The sequence below is a fragment of the Sylvia atricapilla genome, chromosome Z (assembly GCF_009819655.1).
Source record: "Sylvia atricapilla isolate bSylAtr1 chromosome Z, bSylAtr1.pri, whole genome shotgun sequence".
In the NCBI taxonomy this organism is placed as follows: Eukaryota; Metazoa; Chordata; class Aves; order Passeriformes; family Sylviidae; genus Sylvia; species Sylvia atricapilla.
In genome coordinates, this window is record NC_089174.1 from 9,060,652 (window position 1) to 9,073,840 (window position 13,189).

The window sequence follows — 13,189 nt, forward strand, 5'->3', positions numbered from 1 at the left end:
CAGGAGAGATGCTCAGCTCTTCTCCCCTAACCCCGTGGTACCGAGCGTGGGCTTTGCCCTCACATTGCTCACCACCAGCTGTAAGAGCTGAGTGTTTATCTCAGCCCCATTACTGCCAATCTTCCCCCTGTTAATACACCATAATTCACAGGCAGAAAACATCTTTTATTGTAGTGGTGATATTTAAACCTAGGGAGGTACTGATTTTTTGGGTTTGGGGTTTTTTTTTAAATTAGTTTTTAGGCAGTCAGCTCGTTTGCTCCAGCCTCTGCTCCACATCTGTGACTGCAGCCTTCTCCATCCAGCTGAGAGGGAATTATGTGTGCAAGAGGAGTCAGGGCTCCCTTCCCGGCTCCTGGCTCACACTGCTAGGACTGCCGTGCCTGCTGCACACCCAGCTGCCTGCTCGAGGATGCTGCACCTCAAAGTCCAGTTCCTGGATGATTCCCAGAAGATCTTTGTAGTTGATGTAAGTGGGTATCATATTCTTACTGATTTTTTGGTGTTAATTATTAAGGCATTGTTGCTCTGAAGGGTTGCATGGTCTCTGATAGCTTCTGGTTTTCAGCTTTTATTAAAAAAAAATACCCTCAGCAAACAAACAAGAAAACCAATCTCAAATTCAATATGAAAGTTTATGGTATTAATTGGTAGGTGTTTTTTGGGTGTCAACATACTCCTACACTCCCCTGTTACTGGCATTATTTGTGAAGAAGGAGGAATGGCTTTTACTTACATGGTGTGATCTTTAGTAAATTAGTTAATATGAAGTGATGGTCTCGACAAGTGTCAAGTTCTCTCATTTGTCTGGCTGCCAGTGTAAACATTCAGCAAGGAAGTAAAGTCTGGGAACAGAATAAAAATAGCATATTTGTCCAAGTTATCCCTGGTGAGAAACATCTGCACACACGTCTTCCTGGGCATTCTGTCGAAAATGAAAATTGTTTGGTTTTGTGAATAGTTGAGGAAAAAACTCTGTCTGTCTTGTTTTCTGCGTGGCAGTGTCCCATCACTGGGACACCCCACATCCCACATCATGATTAATAATTCACATTTAACAAATGAACTAGGTTTAAAATGTAAAGTATTAATATCTATGGTGTTAGATTTATGCAAATGTGTATAGATAACTGAAAATAGGTATGTCTTGACTGTTTGTTAGAAGCTCTTTTTACAAGTGTGATTGCACATTTACCGTTGATTAGGGTTTGAGAACCACGGTAGCTAATTGAATTAGTTAATTCAAGTAGATTTCTTCTAGTACTTAGTTGCATCTCCTGTGGGAGCAGTGTTTAATACAAAATGGGGGTTGTTTTCAAGTTCTGCTGCTTTTCTTATACTGTCCTCCTCTGTGGTTTATAGCACAGCCTGAGAACTGCTCTCTCAGATGCACGGCTCCATTTCTTTGTGACAGTATTTTGCACAAAAGAGGATTATAAAGCAATTCCATCCTTTGACAAAGTAAGGAAATTGCTTGATTTAGTTTAATTAATCTATCCTTGTCCAGGAGTCACTTTAAAAATGAGACTAGTAATTTTAAAATGCTTTCCCGTCCTTCCCCCATTGATTTGATCAGGTAATAGTGAGACACAATTCAGAAGATGCTTCTGGTACATTGTTGGTTCCTTTTTTCCTTTTTTTCCCTCTCTGTTTCTTTATTTGCTCAAAACACACCACTATAGCTCTGCACGACATGTTATTGCAGCAAATAGCTTCCATTAGAGGAACTCCTGGTCATTTCCTTTTTTAGCATGGAATGGTATTGGAAACCCCTTTTAGGCATTTCATGCATTTGCTGCTGTGCGGGTACAATAAATGAGTGGCTGAATTAGTGACTTCTCCAGTATAAAAGGAGTGCTTTGGGCTAAGTTTTGAGCAGATATTTTAAGCAACTCTTCTTAAACCCCTCCTGACTTTGGAAAGCTCTTTTGAATGTGAAGTACTTCAGTATAATGGGAGGGAAAAGGACAAAAGCCTGATTCCCCCTGCATTCATTCTCAGTGTAAACATCTCTACCTGCCTCACGTGGGTGTCACAGCTGCTGGCATGTGCAGCAAGGTCTCATTTCCAGGCTGCTTTGCATAAGAACCAGTTCCTCTCCTGGTGCTGGATGCTGACCCAGGGAGGCTTCTGCCTCCACTGCATCCTTGCAGATAGTTGGGACCACTGAGTTCCCAGGATTTCCTTCAGCTGAGCATTGGAGGTGGTTCCTGGGATAACAGGTCTGAGCCCTCAGGGCTGGGCAGGGAAGGGGCTTGGCACATCTCTGAATGTCCCCACTGTGCCCGCCCTGCTGAGCGCCCCATGGCTGGGCCTGGGATGCTGCTGAGCAAACCAAACAAGCCCAGAAAAACTAGTAGCTGAGGGTGAGTGAAGGACAGAGTCTCCTGTGGTGGTATGTCCTCTGTAAAGCTGGGAATTCCTTGACAGGAGATGTGTGGGCCTGGTGGCAGAGCAGGGAGGGCACAGGGAGCTTTAGGGCTGGTGGTTTTTGGTGCCTGACATTCTGTTCTGGCTGCAGCATGCCTGATTGGGCAGTCATCTCCCAAGGTGGTGGGAAAAGATCACAACAGATCCCACAAGGTGTTGCTCACCCCTAAACCACAGACCTGGGTGCAGCAGCCTGTCCTATGGGAACGCTGCAGAAATGGCCTTTGCCATCCCACTGTGGGTGTTGCCAGAGTCCTTGTGGGGACATGGGCATGTGTGTATGTCCCATGTGCTGCATGTGTTGCCGTCTACCTTTGGAAGTGCCTCTGGCTTTCTGATCCTGCTCACATGTTGGAGTCCAGGACATCCCCTTGGATGAGCTGGGACCCAAGGAAGGGAATTTGAGCCCTGGACAGGGGGTGTGGAGCTGGTCCAGGGGGGTTGGAGACCTTGGCACAGAGCCCAGGAAAACACCAGGTTTGATTTTAGTCCATGGGAGAGGCTTCTGACACAGAGAGAGGAATTGCAAACCACCAGGATGTGAAAACAGTAGTTTAGCACAGTAGAGGATACAAAATTCAGTAGTTTTAGGGTTCATAGAATAGAGGTAAATGGGGACAAGATGGTGGAATTTGGGTGGTACCTCATGTACTTCTTCCTTGTCCTCCATCTTTTGGGGTGGTGATGGCACAAAGTAGTTAGAGTGGATTTGGTCAAAGTAGAAATGTCACTTTTAGTGTGGGCACTAGGTATTGGTACAGAATAGTAAATACCCAACCTCTAGTTATCTGCATAAATGTAAGGGGATGTCCTATCTGGGGGCAGTTGCCTCGTGTCCCAGCTGCTGTCTGGACCTTGGCTGGGAGCGGAGAAAATTCTGAGATATCAAATAATAAACATCACGAGAAACCTGAAAACAAACATTGAAGACCCTGCTTTTTTTATATCAACACGACTCGGGCTTTTAGAGCACCAAGGACTTTAAACAATCTAAATCTCGGGTGAGGAAACCGTCCCTGAGACTCACAGTCCCAGGACCTTCCACTGAGGAGTGAAGGGCCAGTGCAGCTTCTCTTTTTCGCCTTCTACTCTGGGGTTTCTGCCTGTGGGTGCTCACCTGGCCCTGCTTCATTCTCAGAGGGACCTGAAGGCTTGGACATGGGACAAACAGTCCCACGTGTCGTGCTTCTGCCTTGCACTGTGCTCCTCCAGCACAGACTTCACTTCTCTCCCTTGGTGCAGTGCAGGGCTGATGCTGCTGAGCACGACTGTACCCCAGTGCTTGAGGAAGCACTGGCCTCAGCACCCCAAAACCCAGGACAGGACAGCTGCAAGCAACACTCTGCAAGAGAAAGGCTCTGCTTTTAAATCATCCCCTGCAGCAGCAGGGCTGTGTCTCCCTGTGAACAGGTTTTCCTGGGTTTGGGGCTGCTCCTGTCCCTGGGCAGTGCTGGGTTTGGAGCAGAGTGGGTCGCTCCCAGCAGACGCATGGTGGGTAATAACCCAGTAAGAAATGCTTGTCTTTCCTGGCTGCCTGACAAAGGCCAAATGCCTTTCATGCTACAAAATTCTAGCTTGGGAAAAAACATTTATAATTTTTTTAATTACCCTTGTGATCCAGTAATTTTGAGGAGAACTGGGAGTGCTGCAGAGTGAATGCTGTTATTATGCTATCACTTTTCTGCAGCCTTTCAGCACAGAGCCAGCAATTTCATCCCAGGAGAAGCCCTGAAAGGTGGTTATTAGTGTGCATCACCACCAGCAGCCAGATCCCTCCTGTCCCTGCTGGGCACAGCCACTGCCACAGGGAGCTGCAGCCTGTCTTCCCCTCCATCACCCAACATGCCATAATTTAACAGCAGTCTAACCTGGCCTCTCTGCTCCAGCTTGCTTTTGCAATAACTCAGACTTCTTTTTGGTCTGCTTTTCACAAGCTGACAAATGTCTATCAGGGTTTTGTTGACATTTTATTTTCTGGTGCTTTCTGGAGCATTTTCAAGAGTTGAGGACCTCCTGGTTTGTTCTCCAGATAGGTCATACCGCATGGCAACAAGTCAGGAAAACACCCTCCAAGTGTTTCTGTTTACTGGGAATAACTACAGCCTGGCCTCCCTTATCAGCATGTAGTGCCACAATTCATATTGCTAAAGCCCATGGATGACTCAGAGCCCACGGCACAGGATCTCTGGTCCTGTTGCTGTTAATTACCATTAACCATAATTGCAGCTCATCCCTGGCTCTTGGGGCACATGATCTCACTGCACAGGTTTGAGGTCTGCTCCCGTTGGCTCTTAATTAAGCACTTTTGCCATGGCTGTCTCTGGTTCAGGCAGGTGCTTGTCCTGGGGATCACTCAGTGGTTTGCCAGGGACAGAACTACCCAGACAGTGATAGTTGCAAACAGTGAGTCAAAACATGGTTTATTTTCTCTTGTTCTCCTTTCTGGTTTATGTTCCTTACAAAAGAAGAGAAGTGATGGAAATAAATCTGATTTCCAAAGGCAGGGAATACAGTATGCAGTTGTCCTGTTGTCCATGCTGAAGCCAACAGCATTTACTGAGTAAGATTTTGCTGCTGCATGATCAGGGAGGTGGTGAAGGAAAGGACCTGAAACTTCTCCCATCTCTCTGAAATCCCATCACAGCTGCTGTCAGCACTGCCTAACCTGCTGCTTCTGTGCCGTGTTTGTTTGCTAGCAAAAATCCTGTGGGAAAGGGCTCTTCAACCTCACCTGCAGCCACCTCAACCTTGTGGAGAAGGAGTACTTTGGGCTGGAGTTTCACAGCCAGGCTGGGAACCAGGTGAGTGAAGCCAGCAGTGAGGGCCGCTGGAGCTGCCATCACCTGCGTGGGTAGGGGATTGTTAGCACCTCCCTAAAATTCCAATCGGAAAATAAAATTGAAATTTTGCCATGATGGCAGGAAATGCCTGAAAATGGGAGTTTGGAGAGGAGCCAGGAGCCCCAGTGATATCTACAGCTCATGGGATCTATTTGTAGCCTTCTGAGTGGTGCTGCCCAGCAGGACACTTGTCACAGAAGCCAAGCTGGCCAGCATTTTCATGTTGCATTTTACCATGCTGCTGCTGCTTTTATTTCCCATATTTTGTGCTGCTTATTTACCCAGCTCTTCACTGCCTTATTTCAGGTCTGGCTGGAACCACTAAAACCCATAACAAAGCAAGTCAAAAGTAAGTATTTCAAGAATAGATTTCTTATAAATTTTTACCAGCGAGAGTCTAGAGCAGACATGTTCATGCAGTGTTGTTGCTTGGGGACAGGATCTCTGGCTTCCATCACTTATCCAGGCTCATTTTAGAGGGTGAGGCCGGGCAGGATTGTTTGCAAGGACACCTCAGTCTGTACAAAATCCCGTGGAAATACCACTGCCTTTGCAATCTGGTATCTGCACCATTTTAGGCTGGAGCTGTTAATAACCTGACAGCTTGGCAGAGGAGCAGGGGTGGCTGAGTGCCTGTGTGGCTGTGCTGGCAGCGTGACAGGCACTGCTCCTGCGTGCCCTCCTTTTCCCCTGGCAGCTCAGAGTGGCCCAGGCACCTGCAGGGTTGCCCCTCTGCCCTGCAGGCCCTGCAACTCTTCCCTAGCCCCACGGAGATGCTGCAGAGCCTGACCTGAATTCTGGCCCATCCTCCTCTGCCTGCCCATGGCTGGTGTTAGCACAGTGCTGCTTTCAGCACAGGCATCTTTCCATCACCATAATGTTTTCCCCCAGTTGATGATGTCTGGGAGGTGACTGAGAGCTTGGGGCCATGACCCCAGTATTTGCCATGGGAGGGCTGCAGAATGGTGTTTGCATGAATTTCCCTGAAAGGGGAAAGCCTGATAAGGAGCCTTCCCTTTTTGGGTGCACCACAAATGGAATTGTTGCAGGCACCTATTTCCTTTACCAGGTGCCTTCTGGCCTGTCCCTCTGAGCCATCCCAGGGTGTTCTGTGGCAGTCTGTGCTTACATAATTGCCTCCCTCCCTCTACACACTTTGCCTTGAGCTTGGCTGCTTGCTCTCACTCATCCCAAAAAAAAAAAAAAAAAAAAAAAAAAAAAAAACAAAACAAAAAAACCCCTTTGCCCAAGCAGCCTCGTATGGAGCTGTTGCATCCCAAGTGCTTGGAGGGCTGAATTTAATACACAGCCCCAGTGATGGCAGTTAATCGAGGCTCTGGCCACAATCCCTGGCATAATTTCATGGAAACCCCCTCCCAACAGGGATTTTTGCAATTTCAAGAATTGCTGGGGCATTTTTCTCTTTAGTATTCTTTAGATATCCAAATCTCTATTTGCATCCATTGGTAATACTGGGGGCCTGGGCAGGCTGGTTTTGGGGGGGCAGGATGTAGTCCCTGATTTGTAAGGGTCCAGATGAATTTACTCTGTAAGGAGGCAGCATGTGTGAAGAGAGTTGTAAATGTTCCAAATAGACTTGTAAAAGAAAACTTATGAAGATGTTGTGTTTTAAGATCCTAAGGAGGTTCTTTTCAAATTTATGGTGAAATTTTTCCCAGTGGACCCTGGCCACTTGAGAGAAGAACTGACCAGGTACAGTGCTTGTTTTCTTACTTTCTTCCCACACAATTCCGTGTTTTTGCAGTGTGCTAATTCTTTATCTTCATCTGCCCCAGCCTGTCTGTGAGCAATGGTTATCCTAAGTATCCTAAGTATTACACTTTACAGAACAAAAACAAGAATATCTTTCCTTGATCCTCTGTTTTCAAATACAATCCACTTGAAGGATCAGCCGTCTTATGAGGCTGCAATTTGTTTACTGCCAAATACTTTAGCAATTGGGCACTGACTGCTCAGTCTAGCTCCTGCCTCAAGCAGTGTTCTGAAAGAAGAACTTTAGTTTTATTTTTAAAAATGACATTGTTAGCTTTTACGGTTTTAGAGAAAGTATTGCAAACAGGGACTAAGAATAAAACCATGATAGTGCTTCTGCAGAACATCAGCCCCAAGAGAGAAAAATGCCCTCCAAAACAGAAAGGAGTGTTAATTTTGAAATCTACTGATGAGAATTTCAATGACAGGGACATGCTGGTCATCGTGGTGCCCAGCTGCAGCCTTCTGCAGGGGCTGCATGCTCATCCTATGACCCTGTGGGTGTGCATCCTTGGGTGGAGATAAGGGAACAGGCACGGCCCTCATGGCTCAGCCCAGCACTCAGATTCTCCCAGGGCTCCTGTCCTCCTCCACAGGTACCTCTTCACCCTCCAGATCAAGAAGGACCTGGCACAGGGGCGGCTGCCCTGCAGTGACAAGAGCGCGGCGCTGCTCGTCTCCCACCTGCTGCAGTGTAAGGACAAGCGAGTGCCAGCAGGGACAGTGCCTCTTCCCTGGGGACGGGCTTTGGCTGTGCAGCCAGGGGTTCCCACTGTGCTGACCCCTCACAGTCTAATCCGTGCTCTCCCCGTGTCCCCAAAGCCGAGCTGGGCGACTTCCATGAGGAGACAGACCAGCAGCACCTGGCCACACACAGGTACCTGCCCAACCAGGAGTACCTGGACAACAAGATCATGCACTACCACCGGAGACACAGGTAAGGGCTGCTCCACACAGATCCCCTATGGACATCTGCTGACAGAGTGTTCCCGTCAGAAGGCAGGGCTGGAAGTGGGGGAGTGAGTGATGCCAGCATGTGCACCTACAAAACGGCATTTTTCCAGCCCGTTTTCAGCATCTGCCTTCTCACTCCTGCTGCCTCCTATATGCGTTTGTGTCACCAGAGGGAAGACGCCGGCAGAGTCGGACGTCCAGCTGCTGGACGTGGCCAGGAAGCTGGAGATGTACGGGATCCGCCCGCACCCCGCCAGCGACGGCGAGGGGACACAGATCAACCTGGCCGTGACACACATGGGGGTGCTGGTGCTGCGGGTGAGCCCGGGGCTCAGGGGTGCAGGCTGACCTCTCCAGCTGCGGGCGATCCTTCTCCCCTCAGAGCTCTCCAAACTCCCAAATCCTACAAGAGGAAACCTGTTCCGCAGGGCGCAGTGGTGAAGGTGATGCTCTGGGACTCAGCCCCGCCGTCCCCCCAGCACCTGCTGCGTGCCACTGAAGCTGCCCCAGCTCTGCTGGCCCTTGTCCCACGAGCGTGGTGGCCCTGTGAGCAGCACAGGTTCCACGGCTCTGTCACATGTGTCCACCGTGTAATCTTCCAGCGAAAATAGCCCCCCACGTCTGTGCAATTACATAACGCTGTAATCACGGCCGAGCTGCACAGTAAACACAGACTTCCTCTCAGCCAGCGTCAGGCAAAGCTCTGCTGCCACACCAGCTGATTTCAACCTGGGAACATCTTGTCACAGAAAAAAAAAAAAAAAAAAAAAAAGAAAAAAAAAGTCTGACAAACCCAAACATAAAACCTAGCTGTGGGTCTGCTGTTAGTAATTAGTGCTGCCAGACCTGATTATTTATTCAGAGCCATAAACACCCCTCATGCATGATTAGAGCATCTGTGAGGCCATTAAAATCTGAGCTCTCCCAGAAAGCTGAGAGGGTCCTGGTGCCACAGAGTGGAGTAACATGATTTTTCCTGTTTCTGCCATGGCACCAGTGTTTTGTGGGTGCATCTAACCTTGTGCAAAATGATAACAGGGTAAAGTATGCTTGCAGCCTGCTTCAACCTGGTCTAAAGGTGTTGGACATAAGCTGAGCACTGCTGCACTTCCCAGCAAAGGAAGGGAGAATATTATTTCTTTGGGGCACTGATTCTGCCTTAACCCATGTGATGTTTGAGCTGGCACAGTTAGGACTCCCTTCCTTGAGCTCTCTGAGGTTTGTGCGGGGATCCTGGACTTCTGCAAAGAGCTTCAGCAGGCAGAGTTAAGCCCTGAACCTCAATTTCTACTTGTAGAACTACCTGATGGAGAGTCAACCACCAAACCCCAGTACCCTTTCCCCCGACTCCAGCAGCTCCAAGAGGTGTACTGTAATCTTAGGCAGTGTCCTTTGAGCTCAGGCCTTGGCCCACTGCATTTTAGTATTCACAGGTTGCCCCATCAAGCTGTAATTGCTGTGTTTGTCCTTGCAGGGCAATACAAAGATTAACACCTTCAACTGGTCCAAAATTCGCAAACTCAGTTTCAAGAGGAAGCATTTTCTCATCAAGCTCCATCAAGCTTACATCTCCGTAAGTACCACACCACAGGGAGCTGCTGGGCTTGGGAGCTGACAGCTGTGGATAGAAGATCAGGCACACAAAGTCCCCAGTTCTGAGTAAAATCCATTCATGCTTCTCATGATGATGCTCCTTCTTGAGTGCAACACGTGCTACTCCTGTGTCCCCAGTGAGGGGACAGTGCACTGCCTGCAGCCATTGACAGCCCCTGTGACCCTTGGGGGATCAGGAGAGCAAATGGCAGAGTTTGTCCCATGCTCCTGACCCCGGCTGTCTTGTCTCTGGCACACAGGCACTGTGCAAGGACACGCTGGAGTTCACTATGGCGAGTCGGGACACCTGCAAGGCCTTCTGGAAGACATGTGTGGAGTACCATGCCTTCTTCAGGCTCTCTGAAGAGCCCAAGTCGAAGCCCAAAGCCCTTCTGTGCAGCAAAGGCTCCAGCTTCCGCTACAGGTAAATTCCCAGGGGAAACCCAAACTTGGACTGAGAAGGGCCTGGAGATGGCTCTGAGTCTCTCTTTTATATCAGCCCTGTCTGAATCGGAGGGGGTGAAAACAGCTACTTCTCCTGGAGAGACCCCTGCCTCTGTCCTGCTGCATCCCCTCACATGGGGCACGGTCCTGCCCAGGGCTGGGGCTGATGGTGCTGCTCATGTTTCTCCCTCCATGCTGCAGTGGGAGGACTCAGCGGCAGCTGTTGGAGCATGGGAGGAAAGCTAAGATGAAGAGCCTGCCCTTTGAGAGGTACCGGGAGGCATGGAGGGGGGACAGTGCCTGAAGGGACTGGGGAGAGGGGAAGGACCCTCCTGGCTGTACACCTTCCCATGCTCTTGTCCTGCAGGAAATACTACACATCCCGCTACGATGAGAGGCAGTGCCGCTCCTCCCCGGACCTCCTGACAGATGTATCAAAGCAGGTAAGTCCCCATGGCATCAGCAGCAGTTATGTGCCGAGGTCTTGGCATTTCTGCCCCAGCCAGTGGAGCTCAGCTGGAGACCAAGCCAGGCCCCCATCCCTGTGTGCTCCCTTCCCACCCCGCCCTGGGCACCCACCCTCTCCGTGCCCTGCCCAGGTGGAGGAGCTGCGCCTGGCCTACGGCAGCCGGGGCTCCTACCATGCCAACGGAGTGCATGGCTCCGAGCCCACCCTGGACAGCCGGCGCCGCAGCTCCACCATGGAGGTGACATTTGCCATGGAGCTGGAGCGTTCCAAGCCCGAAGCGTCCCCCACCTTCCTGCCCCACTCCAAAAGCTCATCTGCCTTCCCCCTGCTCTACGCTGAGCTGGAGATGGAGCGGGCGTGGGAACCCATTGACCTCTTCGGAGCCAGGAATCCCTTGACATCCTTTCGGCCCCACCACCAGTTTGCTGGGAACAGCAAAAGCACCTCTGTGGGGAACATGCGGGAAGTGAGCGCCCGGCCGCTGGTGTACACGGATGTGCCCTGTCCCCTGCCCGTGGTGGCCCCGGCTCCCCCTGTGCTCTTCTACGTGGACAGGGCGCTGCAGTCCCCAGGCCCTGCACTGGCCCCTGGCGAGGGCACAGCAGGACCGGCTGGTGCAAGCGGCCCCGTGGCAGCAAATCCCACCAGACAGAGCCCGAGCGGGACCCAGGCTGGGCAGTTCCACCGTGAGGCTGCAGGCACAGCCATGGGCACGAGCATGGTGGGGGAGAACAGGTCGCTGGCTCGCTCCTTCGATTACGGCCTTCAGGAGCAGCCTCCCAGGCGGTCCTGGAGCCAGTCGGACATGAAAACCATCCGCTTCCCCTACGGCTCTGAGTTCAGGCCCCTGGGGCCGTGCCCTGCGCTGAGCAGCAGGAAAGGGGATGTTTTTTGGCACGTCCCAGCCCAGCAAGGGCTGGCTTTGGGGCCGCGGCGCTCCACCGAGCGCTACCTGGGCAGCAGCACAGAGTCCAGCGACTCCGACTCAGACCTGCTGGCCGCTGACCACTGCTCCCTGTACGGCCGCGTGCTGCGCTCGCCCATGGCCCGTGTGCGCCTCTCCTCAGGCAGCCTCCAGCTGGATGAGGAGGATGAGGAGGTGTCCTTTGCCACCAGTGCTGCCGAAGAGAGGATTTCCAGAGGGGCCTCCAAGTATTTCACCTAGGTGCCTGACACCGGCCAGAGGGAGCAGAGGTGGCCGGTGCTGACCCAGGGTCAAAGAACGGTGACACTCTGTTTTGCAGGTCTGTTTACAGCTTATGAAACATTAATGTGATTGTGTTGTGTGTGCTCTTAGCTATAGGGGATATATTAATGGACATCAGGGGTGTGTTCAGAAGCATTCAACCCCTGCACCACATTTGGAAGCTGATTTGCTTCTGCCACACTTTGAGTGGGGGGATCTTGCTTCAGCCAGGGATTTCCTAAAGCCTTGCTAAGCCTGTATATCCTGCCCAAGCTGATGCTTGGAGCTCAGCTGCTGGAGTCTTCATTGAGAGGGACGGAGAAAAAGACTTCTCACAAAGTAGTTTCAGCTGCTGCTTTTCCCAGCTGCAGGGCAGCACACCTGAGGGAAAGGTGTTTCAGGCCCTTTTGGAAAGGAGCAAGATCATGGGACGCTGCTCCTCGAGCTGATGCCATGTGGACAGGACAAAACCCCAGCACAGAGCCTATTTCCTCCACCTGCCTCACTTCCCTCCAGTGCTGCAGGGAGGACCTGACACTCAAAGACAAGGCTCTGTGTGTGGCTGGCTGTCTTCTCCCTGGCCAATTAGAGGATTATCCTTCTCCAGAAATATCTCAGTAGGACTTGTCAAGCTTTTAGAATCACCCTATGGTGAGCATTGGGAAGTGGGTTCATACTCTCTAACTTTGCTTAGGCACATCAGCCATCATCTGGCAGCACCATGACAGCCCCAGTACCTCAGCCCCCTGCTTAAATCTGAGGGAGGGACACATGTAAGGAGGGTCACTGGGGTCATTTGCTTCCCCAAATCTGTCCTCAGCTAAGCAGCCTGGGAAAAAAGGTATAAGGAGCAGGTAGGAAGTGAACAGGCACCTTCTTGGAAGTATTTTTATTAAAAAAACTTGTTATTACTCTAAACCTACATGAAATTGACTTGGAAATCTTTGGAATGATGAAACACCATCTCCGTAAGATTTTAGGTGGGGATCTTGATAATTTTTTTAAAAAGCAACCCTGTAAGCCTTTGTAGGACATGACTGTAAGCAGAGGGACAGCCCAGAAACGCCATGGCAGAGAAACCACTACAGCCTGCTAGAAGGATTTCAGAAACATAGAAGCTGGGACATGAAAAAAAAAAAAAAAAAAAGATTAAAATGTAGAAAGAACTGGGCTTATGGGTCCTCCTTGCTCTGCATGTTGCTGTCCTTTACTTTAGAAGGTGGACAATAAAAAACCAATTGTTCATACTGGAGTTTTGAGTTATTCCCTCTGTCCTGTGAAATCTGCACCCCCAGTCCTGCAGGCACACCCCCCCAGCACACCTTGCCCTGCGCCTCCCAGCTCAGGAGCCTCCCCCTCAGTGCTCCAAGGAGCTGGTTTCCCCCTTCTGCTCTGCTGCCTGGGTCCCTCTGTGCCTTTGCTGTCCCAGCAACTGGGGAGACTTGTGGAGATCCCGGAATGCTGCTGAAAACAGCCACATTTTTGGTTGGTTGCCCAAAG

At 50.5% G+C, this 13,189-nt stretch overlaps 1 protein-coding gene across 2 annotated transcripts; it reads left to right on the forward strand.

Moving 5' to 3' along the window:
* The first annotated feature begins 228 nt into the window (after window positions 1-228).
* FRMD7 (FERM domain containing 7) lies at window positions 229-13,189 on the forward strand. 2 transcript variants are annotated; one of them, XM_066339055.1, is made up of 12 exons: window positions 229-469; window positions 5,127-5,231; window positions 5,577-5,619; window positions 6,905-6,983; window positions 7,640-7,737; window positions 7,866-7,980; window positions 8,168-8,315; window positions 9,472-9,570; window positions 9,851-10,014; window positions 10,236-10,304; window positions 10,402-10,477; window positions 10,634-13,189. In XM_066339055.1, exons 1-12 carry the CDS (start codon window positions 413-415, stop codon window positions 11,666-11,668), a joined length of 2,088 nt encoding a protein of 695 aa, XP_066195152.1. In that variant the 5' UTR covers window positions 229-412; the 3' UTR covers window positions 11,669-13,189. The 2 variants fall into 2 exon arrangements, with proteins under 2 accessions (XP_066195152.1, XP_066195154.1); XM_066339057.1 differs by having other exon boundaries at window positions 6,950-6,983.